This window comes from Asparagus officinalis, chromosome 8, assembly GCF_001876935.1.
Source record: "Asparagus officinalis chromosome 8, Aspof.V1, whole genome shotgun sequence".
Taxonomy (NCBI): Eukaryota; Viridiplantae; Streptophyta; class Magnoliopsida; order Asparagales; family Asparagaceae; genus Asparagus; species Asparagus officinalis.
This window is the reverse complement of record NC_033801.1, coordinates 42,086,427-42,109,460: the sequence shown is the minus strand read 5'-3', so window position 1 is coordinate 42,109,460 and position 23,034 is coordinate 42,086,427. Positions and strand designations below refer to the sequence as shown.

The 23,034-nt window shown below is 37.9% G+C and overlaps 2 protein-coding genes across 4 annotated transcripts; both read left to right on the top strand.

Moving 5' to 3' along the window:
- LOC109819925 (probable L-gulonolactone oxidase 4) lies at positions 241-18,219 on the top strand. Of its 3 annotated transcripts, XM_020385911.1 has the most exons (8): positions 241-1,058; positions 1,148-1,236; positions 2,525-2,646; positions 2,728-5,553; positions 14,482-14,731; positions 16,487-16,654; positions 16,721-16,925; positions 17,929-18,219. In XM_020385911.1, the coding sequence occupies exons 4-8, from the start codon at positions 4,873-4,875 to the stop codon at positions 17,987-17,989; spliced, it is 1,365 nt and encodes a 454-aa protein (XP_020241500.1). In that variant the 5' UTR covers positions 241-1,058; positions 1,148-1,236; positions 2,525-2,646; positions 2,728-4,872; the 3' UTR covers positions 17,990-18,219. The 3 variants fall into 3 exon arrangements, with proteins under 3 accessions (XP_020241500.1, XP_020241499.1, XP_020241498.1); XM_020385910.1 differs by lacking the exon at positions 17,929-18,219 and having other exon boundaries at positions 14,494-14,731; positions 16,721-17,568; XM_020385909.1 differs by lacking the exon at positions 17,929-18,219 and having other exon boundaries at positions 16,721-17,568.
- LOC109819924 (probable L-gulonolactone oxidase 4) lies at positions 19,290-22,813 on the top strand. The gene is made up of 4 exons (XM_020385908.1): positions 19,290-20,485; positions 21,204-21,459; positions 21,764-21,931; positions 22,009-22,813. The coding sequence occupies exons 1-4, from the start codon at positions 19,805-19,807 to the stop codon at positions 22,713-22,715; spliced, it is 1,812 nt and encodes a 603-aa protein (XP_020241497.1). The 5' UTR covers positions 19,290-19,804; the 3' UTR covers positions 22,716-22,813.

Sequence of the window (23,034 nt, the reverse complement as noted above, 5' to 3'; positions counted from 1 at the left end):
ACTGCCCAAAGATTTACTGTAATTTTTCAACAAAGCCAGAGATTAAACTGTAATTGATACCATTGATTTAACTGTAATTATTCAAACAGATTGAATGCAGAGGAACAGCAAAAATGGCGATGCAGACAAGATCAAGCTAATAACTACAGAAACAGATTTCCGTCACCTCACCTGAGCGAAACCCTAGGGGAGGGTTTCGACCTTACCCTTGCGGCTGTCCGGCGGCCCATTACCCTTATATAGGGAAGGGGGCAGCCGACACGGGAGAGAGGCTAGGGGAGAAAACAAAGGAGGGAGCCGACCTAGGGATGGAAGATGGGATTCACAGCGACGGCCATCAGATCACAGAGATCGGAGGGCATTTAGAGCTATCGGGTAGGAAGAAGAAAATAGAGGGGCTAGGGCACAAGTAGTGGGGAGCTGGGCTTTTAGAGTAACGGGCCAACTTATTGGGCCAACAAAAAACAACAGTCGATAAATGGGGTAGGAGAGCTATGAATTTTAAAGAAAAAATATAACTATCTCAGAATATTTGAAACAAAATTTTAATTGCAATATGTAGAAGAACTTAATCGTGCCCATATATTGGACCCATCATGCTTTTATGTGACTCCAAGGACCCCCGAGTCAGCACTGATAGGAGAAAAGCAGTGAAAGATCTGTGTTAACTAGGATTACTTATATTGGACCCATCATGCTTTTATGTGACTCCAAGGCCCCCCGAGTCAGCACTGATAGGAGAAAAGCAGTGAAAGATCTGTGTTAACTAGGATTACTACTATGAAACTAAAAATAAGCTTTCAAGTTGAAAGGGAAATTCTGGATCCGGTTGCCCAATTTCTAGTTTTGGGCTCTCCTGGGTTTGTGCGCGCGTGAGAACCCCACTACTCCTAGGCCCATTCAACACACTAAGAATTAGACAACACATTTGCACACTCCAAACTCTTTATCTTTTTCCTATGTGGGACTAAAGGTAACACTCAATTCTGAAATACACTCAAAACTCCTAGCAAGATCTTGGTGGAGAGCTCTGCTTATCAAATCCTTTAGAGTGTACGGTAAGTAATTTTGCTCATCAAGTCAGTTTAAGCCATGTTCATCCGGGACAAGGGATAGCACTAATTTCTAGCTCTAAATCTCATCTCAGAGTTCAGGATCTCTTATCCTACTTTTGCACAAGCAGTGATACTGTGAGAGAGGCCCTCCACATCTGCAAGTTATGTCCCAGTTTCTAAGGTATATGCTGTTGAGATTTGATATACTGCAGTTCCATGGGTACCAACTTTTTTTGCTCTCTTCAGAAATTAAACTATGATTTTTAATCATGGGTGAAGTGTCTTGCTTTGGTAAGGAAAGTGTGTTGGCAAGTCAGTAAATCCATGAAAGAGGGTATGAATATATTTGTTTGTTTCGTTTTGAAAAATGTAAAACTGACTTATAGATATGTAAATGCATTCATGTAAATTCTAATTCATATTTGATATAGAAGGGTAAATTTCACAATACCCTCACTTCAGTTTGGCTTTTTTGAGATAACCCCAATAAGTTGCAAAATGTGGCTTAACGCCCTAAGTTTGGCCAACTTGAGATAACGTCTGAAACTTAAAAATGTCACTTATCCTCCCATAAGTTTTGACGCCTAACCACCTAACTAACACTGTTAGTTCTGAGTGTGCACTTGAAAGCCATGTGCATCCAAATGACCAAAATGCCCCTAGGGGAGAAAATAGTTTCATCAGTTTTAAAACTTAATTATTGATTAATTTCATAGTTAGAGTTCTAAGTTGAAAAGGGCAGCTTGTTATTTTTACCAGGTTCATCTAACACAGTTAGGCAGGTTAGTTGAAAAAATATAAAGCATTTAAGATTTTTCTGAAGCAACCCAAACTAAAATGGGACTTGAATGACATTTTTAAGTTTAGGGGCTTATCAGGGGGGCTTATGTACAGTCTACCTGTTATAGAAAGAAACCTAAATAAGCAAAATGTTCAGAGAGAAGTTAGCTTTTGGTATCTTATGTTTATTTTGGATCTGTGAACTAGTTATACAATTGCAAATGTTGGACATATAAGCATATAGCTTTCATGTCCGGACATGTCAATTATGTGGACATACTTTCATGTCCATACACATCGATTTTTGGTCTCATAGGAAGTAAATGCCGGGGTAATGCAAATTTCTTCGTGAAACATTTGTACTTTGCTTATATAACAGGTGCAGACAATCTGAGACATAATTAATTAAATTTTTTTCTGATGAAGAGTCACATAGTGTAAGAAATTGCCATATGTAATATAGCAACATTAGTAACACTAAGAGGAGCTTGGTCCAGGGCTTAAAGGAAATGTAAAAGGGAATGAAGGAGGTCGAATGTTCAAACTCCAAATCCCAGGGGATCAACCGGTTGTATCACTTATTTCACGATTTTCTCCATGAAAAAAATATAACTCATTGTCAGAAATCTGATGATTACTGGATTGTGGGGGACATTGCATAGAGTTTAAACATAAGTCTACGTTCACAGGGAATAATACAAGCTTGGAAGTGGTGCAACGATGACATACCTTATACATATGACGTTCCAAAAAGTGTTGTTAAATTTCATCAAGATCTTACCAACAAAGGTTAGAAGGCTTTGGTATATAGGTAAAGTTCAATCCATCCCTCAGCTTATTCAGCTCTATATCAATGAATTCATTATGCACATCTTGATTTCTTCATGTATAGTGGGGACCATGACATGTTCAGCCCTCATATTGGCACACAAGCATGGATTCGATCACTTGACTCCTCAATTGTAGATGACTGGCGTTCTTGGTCAGTAAATGCACAAATTGCAGGGTGAGCTTCAAGTATTATTTTCAGTTTCGTGACTAGCTTAGTTTTTCTAGGAGCTAACTTCTGTACTTCTTAAAAATTTGTCACTTCATTGATGTTAAATTTGTCATATTCACGAGCTTGACATTCGCAACTGTGAAAGTAAGTTTCTTTCTGCACAAGGTTTATGATGAGAGAATCTTATGGAGAGGGTGATTATTAACTTGAACTAGTTATTGCCCATCTAGGGTGGAGGTCACACTGCACCAGAATACAAACCCAAGGAATGCCAAGCTTAGCAGTTATTGCTGGGTTAAATATTTCTATAACTCATTTGCATACCATGAAAGACCCTGTGGTTTGATAGGTAGCTGATTTTGATTTTTTTCCCCATTTTGTGTATAAATTTAAGTAGGTTTCTTGAAGCACTCACTTTTCTCCAATAGGCGTTTGGTAACAAGTTTCACTCATCGTCAGTTAGAGACGGATCTTGTGAGAAAAAGGCATTCCTAAAGATAAGTTTACATTTGTATATACATGTGAAAATAAGTGCATATACAATTTTATTTTTTTCATTTCTTTATTATTGTAGCTTCTTTAGGAGTTTAAACCTTTTATACCTTGTACCAAGTCCTGATTATTTAATTAGACTATGTGGATAACTCTCTTCATCTTCATTACACGGGAGAAAATTCCTCTAAATATGTTAAATGGTTGGTGCTGACCGTTTCAACATCTTCATGGGATTTCATCTTTCAATAACTTGTTGCAACAACCATATGGATTTATGTATGGTTGTAGGAAAATTTCTCTGATGCATTGGTACAATGTTGTGTTGAGAAGGTATCAAAGTTTATGACCACGGTATTACATAAGAAGGGCTGCTCTATGAGACAGCTCGTGTCTAAATTAGCTGGAACATTTTTTCTAGCTAATAGTTTCGTATGAAAATACTTGTACTCTTGAAATGTATTTCAAATTCAAGTTCATAAATAACCGTATACTGAATAATATAACAAATAATTTTTAGTATGATTGAGCATCAGTTGACAATGCTTTTGGGTCTGTGGTTTCTAAATCTAAGCAGTGTTTAATGCAAGTCTGTCTCCATCTTGACATTGGAGACATACTGCCAGCTTTTCTAATGGACAATTAAGATCAATGTACTCTAATTGACAATTTAGATACAATGTACTCTAATAGACCATTTAGATTCCTGCAAGCTATATTTGTTACTATGAAAGTACTTGCACTGTTGAAATATATTTTGCATTCAAATTTACAAATTGCTGAATATCGAATAATATGACTAATAATTTTTAGTATGATTGAGCATCAGTTGACTAATGGTTTTGTATCTGTGGCTTCTAAATCCTGTAATGTTTACCATCATAGGAGACAGTCAGCTCTTAAACCATTGCTCTGAGGTACCCAATTTATTTATAACAACAATGCACTTTAGACTCCTATTGTTGTGATGAATTTCACTTTTATGTTTACAACTTACGGCATGTTTAATACTATGACCAGCAATGGTTTTTGATATGTGACTTGCTAAATCTAATAAATGTTTATGGCAAGTTGCTAAACCACTGGTACAGAGATACCCCCATTTATCTTGTGCATCAATATACTCTAAATTGACTATTTACATTCCTGCACATGAATTCCTATGTGTTCTCATGTTTTTTGTTTGAGATTTAGGGATCCCTATGTGATTTAGAAAGTTATATGCTTGTAATGTGCTGTAAATCTTGGTTTAAAGAAATAATATTGTTCGTTGACCTAAAAAAAAGGAAGAATAATATGACCAATATCTTTTACTATGATTGATCATCAGTTGACTAATGGTTTTGGGTGTGTGGCTTCTAACCTAAGCAATGATTAATGCCAAGATTGTCTCCATCTTCACATAGGACAAGTCCAGCTCTCAAACCACTGGGCTGAGATACCTTAATTTATTTAGAACATTAAAGTACTCTAAATTGACTTTCAGATTCCTGCAAAGTATATATACATAGATAAACTCGGATAATAGCCCGTAGTTATAAACTCATGGCACCACCATCTATACTCCTGCTTGCCCTATTCCTGCCAATATTATTTCCAGGCTCCCAAGGATCTCCTCCTGAGCCTGTAGTCAAGTGCGAGTCTGGAAACACGTCCTGCACTGTGACCAATGCTGTTGGCATGTTTCCTGATAGAACCACCTGCCACGTGGCATCTGTCGCCTATCCTTCAAATGAACATGAGCTCCTTCGTGTTGTCTCTGACTCTTCTTCTAAGAAGCAACACATGAAGGTTGTCACTGCCTACTCCCACAGCTTCCCCAAACTTTCGTGTCCTGGTGGGTCCAGCGGTGCTGGCCTCGTCATCAGCACAGAACATTTGAACAAAGTGGTGACTGTCGATGCTGTGAAGATGAGAATGACAGTAGAATCAGGGATCAAGCTGAAGGATTTTATCGATGCAGCAGCGGAGCATGGGATGGCATTGGAAAATTCTCCTTATTTTCTAGGGGTGACATTGGGAGGATTGCTGTGTACTGGGGCCCACGGAAGCTCATTCATTGGAAAGGGTGGAGCAGTGCATGAGTATGTGGTGGGCATGAGACTGGTGGTGCCAAGTCGGATTATGGTTGATGGATACTATGCAAGGATTGTGAACTTGGAGGAGGATGATGAGGACCTTTTGGCTGCTAAGGTTTCTCTTGGTGTCCTTGGTGTTATAAGTCAGGTATGTCTTATTCCTCACTCGGTTAGGTCAATTTTGGTTTGTTTGGATTCAATGTGCATTAATTGAAAAAGGTTTGTAAAGTAAAGTAAGTTCTGTATTATCTCCTTTAATAAACTTCACAAACCTTGTCTCTATATTCAATCACCCTTACAGTTATGCAGCCTTTTCTTTTTGCCTGATTTTCAAATTAATTCCTCAAGAATAACCCTAAATTTTTTTCCTCCTGTCTTGATTCATGTAGGATTCCTTCTTTGACTTGAATATCAAATCCTAATGATGAGGACAAGAAATGACAATTTCCCTATTTTGAAATTTGAATTTTTGAATTGTAATTTAATTTTAGTAGTTTAGATTTGAATTTCGAATTAAGTTTTAATTTGGTAAGTTGAGTGATTTGAGGGATTTTTATTTGTTTTCATTTTGTTTACACGTTGTGTGCACGTAGTAGTTTTCCTTATAAACAAGGTTGTATGAGACTTGATAATTATTGAATGAATTATTGAATGAAGAAATATTTGTTAGCTAAATTTTGGTGTGAAACCTTGTGTGTGAAACCCTAGGCCTCGGGTGTGAAACCCTAGGCCAAATTGTTCTCATCTGTCACAAACAGTCGACAAACCTTCTTTCTCCTCATACACAGCCGCCAAATTTCTTCTCTCTCCTACGTCAACAATTTCCAAACCCAGCTCCTAACTCTTCTTCATCCCTCTCAACCAGCCACCGCTCCTACTCCGAGCAGCCCCCAGAATCACTACTCTCCACTCCCAAACAGCCCAACGCCGCCACCGACCTCATGCCGACACCTATCACCCGTCTCGACCCGACAGGCCATTCGCTTCCTCACCGCTTTCATTATCTACCATCTCGACGTCGTCGATCGCGTCATTGTTCAGTTCGACGCCACCGTCGTCATCATCTTCCCGCTTGACGCCATCGCTTGCGCCATCATCTAGTGGACGTCGTCGTCATCATCTCCCCGCTTGACGCCATCGCTTGCGCCGTCATCTAGTGGACGTCGTCATCCTCATCGTCGCCCTCGTCGTCGTCAGTTCACACGCCGTGGTCATCGCTCAGTGGACGCCGTTAGTCAACGCCAGTTCATCCATCGACCCATCGACCCGTCGCCACTTGATAGCCTAGTTCGACGTCGTCGCACATGTCGTCATCCAGTTCGCCGACGCCCGCCTCATTTTTCAACACCGTCACACTCGTCGTCATCCGATCTCCGTCTCGTCATCGTCGTTCAGTTCACCGTTGTCATCGTACCACCTCCAGAGGTCTCTCACATCGAGTCTGTTCAGACCGACGAAGGTTTCGTTTTCTTTCGTCCCTTATTTTTTTGTTAATTTCATTTTGTTAGTTAATTGCATGAGTATACCATCTCTAAACTCTTATCTTATATTTACTGTTGAGATTATACTTGTGAGTAGAGAGCAACTGAACAAGTGACTGTTGCAGATCTGATATTAATTTTAGAACTTACGAAATGATAATGAATACAGCGGTTATATTGTTTGAGATTGGAATTATTCATGCTTATTAATGCAAATCTTATTAAAATCTATTTGTCATATTAATCGTTTTGAATTTAATTTCTTGCCGAAGATCATCTTTTTTGGCGAAACGGTACGTTATTCGATTTAGATCGCTGATTCCGATAGACCCCCTGTCATCGTTTCACATCATTTTTGGTATCAGAGCATGGTTTTATGTTTGGAAATTTTTTTTATTTTTATTTTTTGATTAGTTTAATTGAGTCTTTTAATTTGCTATAAAAAATTATCGTTCATCTCATTTAGTTGTCAGTGCATACCATTCACATAGGTTTACCTTATCGATTAGGTAAGTCAAGTGTATCGACTAGTGAGTCCAGCATGTCTCCCGAAGTCCTAAAGAAATTCGCTGAACTAGTATCATAATTTGATAGTACCTAGAAAATTTCCTAAATGCAACCAACGAGACACGTGCTAAACTAGGAAAAGCACGTGTTTCAACTTCGCCTCCACAAGGTCAAGGTCATAGGCACATCGTTCATCGACCCCCACCTCAACCTGTGCCTGATCCACCAACCTTTGATGGTATGCTAGACCCAGAAGCTTTCTTAGACTGGCTGAAAAACATATATTAATACTTTTACTGGTACGTCCTGACGGAATCCCAGAAAGTTAAGTTCGCAGCAATAAAACTCACCGGACCCGCATGCCAATATTAGTCTAACCTCGAAATGTTAAGGCATCTTAGGGGTGAATTATCAATTTTTACTTGGCGAGAAATGATCGACGAACTGAAACGAAAATATCTCCTGCCATCGTTTTATCATAGATTGCTAGACAAGTGGCATTATCTTACTCAGGGAACCAAATCCGTAAAAGAGTACGTTGCTCAAATTGACGAATTGTTTATTCAATGTAATACCATTGAGCAAGAGGCACCAATGAAAGTCTTGTCAAAGTTTAGAGCCCGATTGAGAAGTGACCTCCAAACCGAACTCTTTGCTCGAGGAGTAGACACCCTTGAGAGAGCTTGCGTCTTAGTTCAAGATCTAGATGAAGCTAAATTCCACCAACCTCATAGGGCTCAGAATTTTCGAACTCATTCCTCCCAGTCTTCCCGTGCTACTACCTCTAGTCAGCCTCCGAGTTGATTTGACCCTGTTAAATCCTAGAAGGATGGTGATTAGGGTCTTATGCTAATCTAATCTAATTTTATGTCAATTAAAACTAATTTAACAAACTATTCTTGCCAGATAGATATACAATGTGTTATGAGCAAGAATAAGCAATATGAGCAAAGTGATATATCCTAGCAAAGAGATACTATGAGATATATACGAGGATATACAAATAACACAAGGATAAATAATCTAAACTAGATAGTGGACAATATAAGCAACAAATAATATACAAAGGCGATATAAGATATGAACATAAAAATAAGTACGCCAATGCAGTCACAAACAAACGATATGTTCACGAAGTTCGGTTCCCACGACCTACGTCTCCGCTCCTCACCTTGAGGAGATCTCTACTATCACAATCGGGTTTTTTACGTTCACCCGAATAACGTTTACACCACACAATATCGGTTTTCAATACTCACCGATCAACATTCACAATCTCACAATGTAACTACACTCCACACCCTCTAAGTGTTGGTCTCTAGCTCGTGTCCTTCCTCAAATGCTCAGAATTATCACCTCTCTAGGCTTTACTACCAACCCTACTCCTCTTAGAAGCGACCCTGTCTCTTACCACACACTCCTCTCGGTGTACTAGTGTAATACAAAGTGAATCTCTCAATAAGTACAATACAACAAATGATTGTTCTCTAATATGGATGAGAACACAATGTAAGCTCACACTCAATGATACACTCCTCACAACCCAAATTATACTATGAATATAAATACAATAAACCCAATAGGTTATGTGTATAAACAATGAGTAAATCAAAACTAAACTCAATTATGAAAAACTAGCTTGTAGAAATGATAATCAATAAACAATTATAAATGAAAGCTAGAATTTGAGTTTAGGAAAACTTCTCTAGATGACAAGAGAGAGATGAATTGAAGCTCAAACACCAATGAATTGATCTCCACTTCCTCTTGTGAAAGTATCTTCACAAACCAAACTTGAAACAAAACTACACGAAACATAAACCTTTGTTAAACCTTGTTTAAAAACTTCTTAGATTGCTTATGAGAGATGAGAGCAATGGGGTATATATAGCCACCCAAAACCTCAGTCAAAAACCCCAAACAAAAGACCAAAAAGCACACAAAATCAGAAATCTGATTCTGTACAAAATATAGCCGTTGGGCGATCGGCGATCAACCGTGGGAATTTCACTGTCGATCGCGAGCAACTCCAGAAACTATTTTGGGCTCTGGACATCAGCCGGTCGACTATGACGATCGATCGCGAAACTCTCTGGACTGCATCTGGTCGATCGTCAAGGTTGATCGTGAGTCTCTAAAAAACATCTTGAGTCTCTGGACTCAAGGCGGTCGACCGCCACTGACATGAAAATTTACAGGTTTTGAAGTAATTTTCTGATTTTGAAACCCTATTTAAAAATATCAAACAAATTCCAAAAATTATAAAACTTTAGAAAATAATTGTAGACATGATAATATCATTATTTTACAAAATAGTCCAAAACATAAAAATATAAACACTTGAGTTTTGACATTTTAGCTTAACCATGTTTTGAAACATTACAAAATGATTTTGTAGGCTTAATAAAATATATATTTGATTATTGTTAAGTCCAAAAACTGAGAATACAATATTTTCACAAAATTGTATATTTTGCAAACTTTTCAAAAACAATGAATATGATTTCATTGCACTAAAAAAATTTGATATTGGTAAAATCATATATATGCATATAAGTATGAAATAAGAAATGCATTTTCAATTGTATTCAATTGTTTCATATTAAAACTTAAAAACTATCAAACCAAAACATATATGTATATATGTATAACTATATATATACATAGGAACCACAATTAAAGTGTGTATATATATAACTATGTATATATATAAAAACCAAAACTTGTGTTGTATATATATATATATATATATATATATATATATATAACTACATATATATATACAAAGAAACCAATAAAATATGTGTGTATATATGATTGAGCTTAAAGTACTTAACACACATAATATAAACGCCTAAACTAGATTACCCAAGCTATAAGTCTTCAATAAGCTCGACTTGATACATTTGCGGATGAAGCTTGAACTTGAATCTTTAACTTGAATTACGTAGCTTCACTCCACTAATCCGCCAATCTCCATTGAATTTGATTGTGAATGCTCGATTCCATCCATCCTCCAACATGTTGTTTGTTTACAATAAATAAAAAATCATAAACACTAGACAAACAACATTAGTCGTAAATTATTTGTTAAACATCATCAAAACAAAAAGGCCAACAGACCCTAGTTCTTCCTAGTCTACAGTCGATCCTAAGGGCAAGAAATCAGAGAGATTTCTCCAAACTTAGCCCAATATTTCAGTACTATAATTGTCAAGGATACGGGTACGTCGCTAGCATCTGTATGACCCCGTTCAGAGTTACAATTAATAAGCCGCCGATAACAGAATCAAAACCTCTTATTGAGGAAACCGTTAACCAGGCCGTAGATTTGGATAGAATCTAACTCTAGCAAGAAATTTTGGGATAGTAAAATGAAAAAAACCATGCACTTCCGTTTCTTCTGAAACTACCCCGACAATTGTGAAGTTGATTGAATTTTTATGCAATGACAACGCTCCGATTATTTCCCAAACTACCCCTTTGATCACGAGGTTCATTGATGTTATCTTTGTAGTTGTTCCTGAAATTGAAACTCCAATTCTTCCTGAACTCACTCCAGTAATTAAAAACGTTGTTGATTTTCCCCACGTAGTCCTTCCAGACAAACATGACACCCGACACATTCTTGAGGATATCTGTATGGAAGTTGAATACCAAACTGAACCTAGTGAAATAACTACCATATTAGATGTCAAACCCCCATGCATTGTCTCGATAGTCACTCATGTACACTAATCCATTTTAGGAAAATATAGTGATTAGGGATTCAAGTTTGAGCACAAGTGTTTTCTTTCCCTTTCTCTCTCATGTTAAGCGCACAAAAACACTCACCCGCCATACATTTGCTTGCATGTTCCTCACTATCATTGTTAGGATAGGAAAATTTTTATGCATTTTAACAAAGAAACACCTAATTATTCCATTTGATAGAGGACATCATGCATGTTAAACACTTCGTTAAGTTATATCTGCCATTGATCATATTGTTCAAGTCTGCATTTCATCGTAATCATTTGAGTTGATTCACATCATTTTGAATTGCATTGGTCATATTTAGGGAATCAATGATCTAATTTGAATTGTTAATTGAAATGTATGATATTGAGTCAGGACATAATTTAAAACTGTTAATGATGATATTTGAGATGGTTTGGACTTGTCCAATACAGTTTTTTTTATAGCTGTTTAAGATTTGACATGATATTTATGAACTTTTTTACTCTTGAAATAATTAATAACAACATTTATATTATTGATTTGGTCATAGTTCTATTCTCAATATTGAGTGATTAAGAAGTTCACAATGTTATTGTCAGTCCACTGAAATAAGCCTGACCCTAGACTATTGTTTTGAGAGTTCTTTCGCTTTACCCCACTTCTATATATTCACCTATACAATAGTGAATTTTGATAATATTTTAGATGGTGAATTTATAATGTAATTTAGCTAATGATTTGACATGCAGGAAAGTAACTGACGACAGATTAAGATGCAGGCAGCTTATATTGAAAATGATAAGTTTCTGTAGCTAACTCGACGGAGTCGAGTTTTCTCCTACCCGGGGATAATGATGAGGACAAGAAATGACACTTTTCCTATTTTGAAATTTGAATTGTAATTTAATTTTAGTAGTTTAGATTTGAATTTCGAATTAAGTTTTAATTTGGTAAGTTGAGTGATTTGAGAGATTTTTATTTGTTTCCATTATGTTTGCACGTTATGTGCACATAGTAGTTTTCCTTATAAACAAGGTTGTATGAGACTTGATAATTATTAAATGAATTATTGAATGAAGAAATATTTGTTAGCTAAATTTTGGTGTGAAGCCTTGGGTGTGAAACCGTAGGCCTCGGGTGTGAAACCTTAGACCTCGGGTGTGAAACCCTAGGTCAAATAGTTCTCCTCTGCCACAAACAGCCGACAAACCTTCTTTCTCCTCATACACAGCCGCCAAATTTCTTCTCTCCCCACGTCAATAATTTCTAAACCCAGTTCCCAACTCCTCTTCATCCTTCTTAGCCAGCCACCGCTCCTATTCCGAACAGCCCCCGGAATCACTACTCTCCACTCCCAAACAACCCAACACCGCCACCGACCTCATGCCGACACCTACCACCAGTCTTGACCCGACAGGCCATCCGCTTCCTCACCGCTTTCATCATCTACCATCTAGACGCCGTCGATCGCGTCATTGTTCAGTTCGACACCACCGTCGTCATCATCTTCCCGCTTGACGCTATCGCCTGCGCTGTCATCTAGTGGACGTCGTCGTCCTCATCGTCACCCTCGTCGTCGTCAGTTCACACGCCGTGGTCATCGCTCAGTCGACGCCGTTTGTCAATGCCAGTTCACCCATCGACCCATCGACCCGTCACCACTTGATAGCCTAGTTCGACGTCGTCGCACATGTCGTCATCCAGTTCGCCGACGCCCGCCTCGTTTTCAACACCGTCGCACTCGTCGTCATCCGATCTCCGCCTCGTCATCGTCGTTCAGTTCACCGTTGTCGTCGTACCACCTCCAGAGGTCTCTCACATCGAGTCTGTTCAGACCGACGAAGGTTTCGTTTTCTTTCGTCCCTTATTTTTTTGTTAATTTTATTTTGTTAGTTAATTGCATGAGTATACCATCTCTAAACTCTTATCTTATATTCACTGTTGAGATTATACTTGTGAGTAGAGAGTAACTGAACATGTGACTGTTGCAGATCTGATATTGATTTTAGAACTTACGAAATGATAACAAGGTTTTAAATATCGGATGTCGGGTTCATGTCGGATGGCTGAAATCCATATCGGATAGCGAAAATCGGGGATATATCGGGGGACATTGACTAAATATCGGATTATCATATCGGGTAGTATGTAATCTAAGCATTCATAAATTCAATATAAGCATACTTTATAAATTCTATAGACTAAACATATAAAAAAGTAAATAATATATGGATTTGAGTTCATAAATTCTTTCTATCGGGTTCATAAGGAACCCTTAAACATGAGAACGAGTCAAACGGGTTTGGGTGTTTATCATTAAATCCAAACCCGATAAAAAAACAAATATTAAAAAAAAGTACCATATCGGTCGATTTTTTAAAGCTAAAAAATAGGTCGATATGCCCGATATGACCCGGATATTTCCGATTTGGCCCTGAAAACCGATATACGAGTTAAAAACGTCCATGTCGTGTCGGTCAAGCCCTCAAACCGATATGTCGGCCGACATGTCGGACATGTCGGCCGATATTTAAAACCTTGAATGATAATGAATACAGCGGTTATATTGTTTGAGATTGGAATTGTTCATGATTATTGATGCAAATCTTATTAAAATTTATCTGTCATATTAATCGTTTTGAATTTAATTTCCTATCGAAGATCATCATTTTTGGCGAAACGGTACGTTATTCGATTTAGATCGCTGATTCCGACAGACCCCATGTCATCGTTTCGCATCACCTAATCATCTTTCAATCGTAATTCAATTCTGTGTCTCTGCAACTACAACAAAACTCAGATGTTGTGATGAGTGTTTAGGGTTATAATCCTATATTCTAACATGGGCCCGTAGATGGTCCTTCTCTTATGGGTCAAAAGCTTGACTCATAGGGCAGTATTTTTTTATCTGCTTTAGAAAATCGTGGTCAATAGGATTTGAACCTAGATTGCTCTAGCACCATCTTAAAGTCCCTTGCTGCACCAAAACTCTCGAGTTATGGGTAGTGCTAAGCATTATAATTTTATATTCAAATAAATTTCAAATGAAATTGTTTCTTTTCGGTCAAATCAAATCTCAATCCAAACAACGCAAAAGGATAAATCCGAATGTGAAGAAACTTATTGAATTTGGAACCTTTATCATTGTAAGGTAGTATTCAGTCGGCTTTGTAAGTTCCTGTTCTTTGTTGAGCCTAATATTTCATTTGATAGATTGTAGTATTGAATATTTTTTCAAACATAATGGATTTATAATCTTACGGACTTGCATAACTGCATCTTAATAAACATGTATGCATTGATTGCTGAGCAAATATGACTTTTCCTCTTTTATTTAGAAAAGAATTGAATGTTTAAAATACAAGTAGGTGACCCTCCAGTTGGAGCCAATGTACAAGCGCTCAATCAGCTATCGGGTCACAGAAGACACAGATTTTGAGTACAGTATCGCCTCTTATTCCAAAACTACTCATTATGGTGATATTGGATGGTACCCTTCTCAAGGAAAGGTGGTGTATCGCGACGATGTGAAGGTCCCAATCTCAGTACCAGGTGAAGGCATAAACGATTTGCTATCATCACAACCCTCATCCTTGGTTATGGCTGTCCGATCTGCAGGTGAATTTCTTTTACTTGTTACTAATTTTTATGGCTGATAAAATTTTGATGATAATGCTAAAAATCGTAACTATTTGATTACTATTCTCTACCTAGAAAACCAATATCGGGGATATATCGGGGGACATTGACTAAATATCGGATTATCATATCGGGTAGTGCGCATATGTATAATATCATGTCCTAAATGTAATCTAAGCATTCATAAATTCAATATAAGCATACTTTATAAATTCTATAGACTAAACATATAAAAAAGTAAATAATATATGGATTTGAGTTCATAAATTCTTTCTATCGGGTTCATAAGGAACCCTTAAACATGAGAACGAGTCAAACGGGTTTGGGTGTTTATCATTAAATCCAAACCCGATAAAAAAACAAATATTAAAAAAAAGTACCATATCGGTCGATTTTTTAAAGCTAAAAAATAGGTCGATATGCCCGATATGACCCGGATATTTCCGATTTGGCCCTGAAAACCGATATACGAGTTAAAAACGTCCATGTCGTGTCGGTCAAGCCCTCAAACCGATATGTCGGCCGACATGTCGGACATGTCGGCCGATATTTAAAACCTTGAATGATAATGAATACAGCGGTTATATTGTTTGAGATTGGAATTGTTCATGATTATTGATGCAAATCTTATTAAAATTTATCTGTCATATTAATCGTTTTGAATTTAATTTCCTATCGAAGATCATCATTTTTGGCGAAACGGTACGTTATTCGATTTAGATCGCTGATTCCGACAGACCCCATGTCATCGTTTCGCATCACCTAATCATCTTTCAATCGTAATTCAATTCTGTGTCTCTGCAACTACAACAAAACTCAGATGTTGTGATGAGTGTTTAGGGTTATAATCCTATATTCTAACATGGGCCCGTAGATGGTCCTTCTCTTATGGGTCAAAAGCTTGACTCATAGGGCAGTATTTTTTTATCTGCTTTAGAAAATCGTGGTCAATAGGATTTGAACCTAGATTGCTCTAGCACCATCTTAAAGTCCCTTGCTGCACCAAAACTCTCGAGTTATGGGTAGTGCTAAGCATTATAATTTTATATTCAAATAAATTTCAAATGAAATTGTTTCTTTTCGGTCAAATCAAATCTCAATCCAAACAACGCAAAAGGATAAATCCGAATGTGAAGAAACTTATTGAATTTGGAACCTTTATCATTGTAAGGTAGTATTCAGTCGGCTTTGTAAGTTCCTGTTCTTTGTTGAGCCTAATATTTCATTTGATAGATTGTAGTATTGAATATTTTTTCAAACATAATGGATTTATAATCTTACGGACTTGCATAACTGCATCTTAATAAACATGTATGCATTGATTGCTGAGCAAATATGACTTTTCCTCTTTTATTTAGAAAAGAATTGAATGTTTAAAATACAAGTAGGTGACCCTCCAGTTGGAGCCAATGTACAAGCGCTCAATCAGCTATCGGGTCACAGAAGACACAGATTTTGAGTACAGTATCGCCTCTTATTCCAAAACTACTCATTATGGTGATATTGGATGGTACCCTTCTCAAGGAAAGGTGGTGTATCGCGACGATGTGAAGGTCCCAATCTCAGTACCAGGTGAAGGCATAAACGATTTGCTATCATCACAACCCTCATCCTTGGTTATGGCTGTCCGATCTGCAGGTGAATTTCTTTTACTTGTTACTAATTTTTATGGCTGATAAAATTTTGATGATAATGCTAAAAATCGTAACTATTTGATTACTATTCTCTACCTAGAAAACCAATTGGAGGGAGATGAAGATGCAAAAGGCAGATGCCAGAGGGCTGAAACAGAGATGAAAAATCTTCTCGCGATGGGTATGGGGTTGAAGAGTAAAACTGGTAGCATCCATAACTTCACAGGATATCCTGTTATTGGATACCAAAATGATATGCAAGCTTCAGGTACGCACATCTAAAACAATCCAAATTTCATTGAACATATCAAAATCCTAACTTGTTCAACTGCAGGGTCATGCTTGAATAGCCCTGAAGACAACCTGGACACAATCTGCGTATGGGATCCTCGAATCCCTGGACTTCTCACTCATGTAACTGCACTGAGCATTCCATTCTCCGACATCACTAGCTTCATCACCGATGTAAAGAAACTACGTAATATGAACCCGGAGGCTCTCTGTGGACCTGAGCTATATGATGGAGGCATACGATTGAGGTTTGTCAAGAACTCCACTGCTTATCTTGGCAAAACCTATGATTCAGTTGATATAGGCCTGATCTACTATCGCTCTCATGATCCTAATCAACCAAGAATATATCAAGATGTGATTGAAGAGATTGAGCAGATGTTAGTGTTTAAATACAACGGACTGCCTCATTTTGGTAAAAACAGGCCTGTTGGGTTTGTGGGAGTGAGGAATAAGTTGGGGATGAAGGGGGATAAGTTTGTGAATGTGATGGAGAGGTATGATGAAGAGGGGTTGTTTTCTTCGGATTGGAGTGATGCAGTGCTCGGATTGAGGGGGAAGGTTTTGATGGTAACAGAGAAAGGTTGTGCTGTTGAAGGTTTGTGTATTTGTTATGCAGATGAGCATTGTTCTCCTAATAAAGGGTACTACTGTCAGCCAGGGTTGGTGTACAAGGAGGCTAGAGTTTGTAGGAAGACAACTAGAATTGCTTGTGAAGAGAGGGAAGGGGTGCTTGATTCGATCTTATGAACTATCGATGTGACATTTTTAAAATTGTAGCAACAAATGCTGAAACCAATGTGTTGGGTGTTTGTTGTTTGAAGATAGTTCCTAATGTTGGGTAGCAAAGCCTATGAAATGAGATGAATAAGATTAATCTAATTTTTTTTTCTTCAATTGATTCAAAATGATTAGCCCTGTTTGAAAACATTAGTCCAAGTATACATGGGTGTGCGCACGTGTGTGTGTGTGACAATATTAGCGACAGCTTGGTCTCGTTATTTACAGTGGTAACCATGATATGTTCATCCCTAATGGCACGTGAGCATAAATGGACTAAGGGTGAGCTTCAAATATTTGATCAATTTCGTGAATTGTTTACTTTTCCTAGGAGCTACATCTCTCCTTCAAAATTTGGTCACCTGACATTTGCAAATGTTAAAATGAGTTTTGGTCTGCAGATGGTTTTATCATTAGAAAATCTTATGGAGAGTGAGATTCTTAACCTGTGTACCTTTCCATTGTTTCTAGGGTGGAGGTCACACTGCGCCAGCATGCAAAAGCCCAAGGAGCGCCAAGCTGTGTTTCATAGATGGATTTCTGATGTTCCTCTATGATGTATTTTTTCCATATATTTTAGTGGGTATTGCAAGGGTAAGTATTTCGACAATTCAATTCCATAACGTAATAAAATATCTTATGATGTGATATGGTGGATCCTTTTTTCTTCTTAATATCTCTAGAAGCACTCATATTTCTCCGAGATTCTGTGTTCGTAGAATGGGTGGTTAATTAGGAAAACATGCTCACACGTTATGTATTTAGGGTTGATCTTATGAGATAAATTTACACGTTTACATACATATGCATACAAGAGGACGCATATGTATGTAATTTGGTGTATGCCTTTATTTATAGATCCTAAATTTGTTAATTTTCTTTCTTACATGGAGAGGAAATTCTCCAAACATATTGGAAGCAATTCGTGTGAACTTGTATCTGCTTCCTACTGCATTTATCAACTGTCCTTCAAGTCTTATTAGAGGTTTAGTTTCACCACTACTCTCTTCGAGAGGATTTAGCATACCTAGGGACATTAGGCTTCTTTTATTTCCATTTATCGTTTTATGTTAACATTTACAATTATTTGCAAGATCTCTTCATGGGTTTTTATCTATCATTAATTTGTGGCAACAACTATGGGGATCTATGTATGACTAGAAAATTTAAAATTTCCTCTGATCGCATTGGTACAGTAGTGGACTGTGAAGGAATCTCATCATCTTCTCATCTTATCTACGTTTATGACCGTTATATTACATGAGGACTACTCTATGAGAAGGCTCATGTGCAGGTTAGCCTGAACATGTTGTGTAGCTAATAGTTTACTGTTGAGATGTATTTCAAATTCAAGTTTGCAGATTATGGGATATTGAACAATATGACCAGTGGTATTTTACTATTAGTGAGCAGCTATTGACTATTGGTTTTGGATGCGTCTGAACCTAATCAATTTCTAATGCAAGTTGTTTGTCTCCGTCTTCACATTGGAGACAGCCAGCTCTTAAACCAATGGGCTGAGATTCCCCAGTTTATTTATACTCTAGATGCAGCCTTCCATTTTTAAGTGGGGCCTTGAGATTCAATGTAAAAACCTCTTAAATGGGCTCAAAAGGATCATCCGACTTCATTTCAATTGTGCTCAGTGTATATCACCTTAAATTGACTATTAACACTGCGAGCAAATATATATAAAGGGTAAATTTCACAAAACACCCCTGAATTTCAAAATAACGCTATACCGGTGAACTATTGGAAATTCTCATAACGGTGTTTACAGCTAGAGTAAAAAGGTTTAAAATACTCTTTTTACCTTTTACCAACCCTTAACTAAAAAGGGTAAATAAAAGCTCGGCTGCAGAACCTACTAACTCTCTAAACTATTAAATTTATCTCTGCTTTCCCTCTGCACTATATTTGGTCTCAGCTGCATAAACTATTAAGTTTGTCCTTGCTTACCCTTTGAACAATTTTCTATCCTGTTGTGCCCCCTGCTGCACTACCATCGTTCTCTAATAAAACCATTTAGACAAGTGGTAACTTAGTATTGAATTTGATAGTTCAGGGTGTAAAAACGGATAAATTTTATAGTTTATGGGGGGAGGTGGGACCAAAATAATTCAAAAGATAAGGAGGGAACAAATTCAATGGTTTAAAGGGCACGTAGGGACTAAAAATAGTTACAAGCTAAAGAAGGGACTATTAATAGTTTAGAAGCCTAGAAGTTAATATTAGCAGACAGGGATAAATTGTCTAGGAGTTATTCAGGTGCCCCAAAGTTCAGCGGGGTTTTGTGAAATTTACCCCTAATATAAGACCCTGCTAGTTGTCCATAGGTGATATTGTCATGGCACCGCCAACTATAATCCTGCTATCCCTGTGCCTAGCAATCTCATTGCCAGGCTCCCAACAGTCTCCTCCCGGGCCTGTAGTAAAATGTAACTCCGGCAACACAACCTGTACTGTGACCAATGCGTTTGGCACTTTCCCCGACCGAACCACCTGCCACGTGGCAGCCATCGCCTACCCTACCAACGAGCATGAGCTCCTCCTCACTGTCTCCGATGCTTCTGCTAAGAAACAACACATGAAAGTCGTCACCGCCTACTCCCACAGCATCCCCAAGCTCTCGTGCCCTGGAGGGCCCAGCGGTGCTGGCCTCGTCATCAGCACCGAGCATCTGAACAAAGTGGTGAACGTTGATACTGCAAAAATGAGAATGACTGTGGAGGCGGGGATCAAGCTGAAGGAGCTTATTGATGCAGCAGCGATGCATGGGCTGGCACTGGAACATTCTCCTTATTGGCTTGGGGTGACCTTGGGAGGATTGCTAGGTACCGGGGCCCATGGGAGCTCGTTAGTTGGAAAGGGTGGGGCTGTGCATGAGTATGTTGTGGGGATGAAACTGGTGGTCCCGAGTCGGATTTTGGTTGATGGGTACTATGCAAGGGTTGTGAAATTAGGGGAGGATGATGATGACCTTTTGGCTGCTAAGGTTTCTCTCGGTGTGCTTGGCGTTATAAGTCAGGTGTGTCTTATTTTTTTTTTCATTCACATTTTATCGATTGAATTAGTTTCTATAGACCAGTAGGTTTTATCATCTATGTCATTTCTTCGGTTTGTCTTCTGAATGAAGAAGCTTATTAAGTCGGGAACTTTTCTCTTAGACGTTAGCATTCAATCAACATTCTACATTTATCTTCTGAGAATGCTACATCTCATTTCAAAGATTGTAGATGAATTGTTACATCATTATCAAAAGTATGGAATTTACTAGAGAGTTGCTTGATGTACTTGGCATTAATTATAATCTGATATCCTGAAGTCCATCAATTTTTTATTTTTTTACCTTCAAAAACGTCATAAAATTTAATTTTTTTCGAAATGACACCCCGATGTTTTGTCAACTTTACACTTCATTACATTCCGTTACATGATTGTAGAGGACTGTTTAGAAGGTAACAGGTGATTGTCATAAGATATTTTAAAACTTTATACCCTTATATTGAAAGGGATTCTCTCTTGAATACCTTTCTTCCTTCTCCCTCTATTTGGCGAAAAAAACCCATTTAACGCTATCCTGAATTCATTTCTTCATTTTTCCCCCCTAACACAATACTGAGATGTTGCAGGGAAAGTTTTTCCCTTTCACTTTGCACATGCTAGTATCAAGATTATGGGGTTTTTTTTTCTCACTTTTACATGCACAAATACAACTTTTTAATTAAATATTTGAACACTAGCAGGTGACCCTCCAATTGGAGCCAATGTTCAAGCGCTCGATCAGCTACCGGGTCACAGAAGACGCAGATTTTGAGTACAGCATAGCCTCGTATGCTGAAACTACTTATTATGGTGATATTGGATGGTATCCCTCTCAAGGTAAGGTTGTGTATCGTGATGATTTCAAGCTTCCAGTCTCAGCACCAGGCGAAGGCATAAACGATTTTGTAGCTTGTCAACCACAAACCCCATCCTTGGCTATAGCTGCCCGATCTGCAGGTACATCCCTTAAAAGGGTAAATTGCAGGTAACTCCCCTAGTATATTCCTACAGTAGTACCTAATTATCACTCGAAAATTTTATTAGCACTTATCACCCGTCAATAGAGAGAAGGGACCGGGTTATTTTATTCTAAAATGTGAATTCAAGAGTGGTCAGTGCTACTGAAATAGTTGAGAGGTGATAAAATGCACCTGAAGGCTAGATGATGGAATTATCTGCAATTTACCTCTGCTAAAACTCTCGACTGTATTTCTATGATAAGTCCAAAATCTTAATTCTTTCCCCATTATTTTCTACCTAGAAAACCAATTGGAGGAAGATGAACATGCAAAGGGAAGATGCTTAAGGGCAGAAGCAAAACTGAAAAATCTTCTCACGACTGGTATGGGATTAAAGAGTAAAAACAACGGAGTCTTTAACTTCACAGGATACCCTGTAACTGGATACCAAAACGATATGCAAGCTTCAGGTGTTCATCTCTAAAAATATCCTAATTTTCATCGACTATATCTCAACCCTTACTAATTGAGACCTGTTAAATTACAGGATCATGCTTGAATAGCCCTGAAGACAACCTGGAAACAATCTGCATATGGGATCCTAGAATTCCTGGAATTCTCTACCAAGAAACTGCACTAAGCATTCCTTTCTCTAACATCACAAGCTTCATCACGGATGTAAAGAAGCTCCATGATATCAACCCAGAATCCCTCTGTGGACCTGAACTATACTACGGAGGCATACACCTGAGATTCCTCAAGAGCTCCACAGCTTATCTTGGTAAAGCCCACGACTCAGTTGATATAGACCTGACCTACTATCGCCCTCGTGATCCTAACCAGCCGAGAATATATCAAGATGCTATCGAAGAGATTGAGCAGATGTTGGTGTTCAAATACAAAGGGCTGCCTCATTTTGGTAAGAATAGGAATGTTGGGTTCATCGGAGTGAGGAACAAGTTGGGGGCACAGGGTAATAAGTTTGTGAATGTTATGGAGAGGTATGATGAAGAGGGAATGTTCTCTTCGGAGTGGACCGATGGAGTTCTTGGATTGAGAGAAAAGGATGTGGTGATAATGAAGAAAGGTTGTGCACTTGAGGGGCTGTGTATTTGTTTGAGTGATGAACATTGTGCTCCTGATAAGGGTTACTACTGTCAGCCAGGGTTGGTGTATGAGGAGGCTAGAGTTTGTAGGAAGGTGAGTAGGATTGGCTGTGAAGAGAGAGAAGAGATGCTTAGTTTAAAATTGTAATGACTAATGTTGATTAGGGATTAGTCGGTGAGATATTCTGAAGATTTATAATAAAATTGAAGGATTATCAGATAAAAGGAGATCTAATTTAATCTATAGAAAACACAAACTTATAGTCTCTAACATCAACATTTTAATCCTTTTAACCTTTGCAGTTTTTTTCAGAATGTGGACTGAAAGTGAGTGAGAGGAGAGAGAGATTAGTTTTTTGCTCTATTATCTCTCTTATTATTAGTCTTAGGCCATATTGTTTACTTTTTATGATAACCAAAACAAAACATGACGGGGTTGAATATTGTTAGGACATAGTCCATACAAT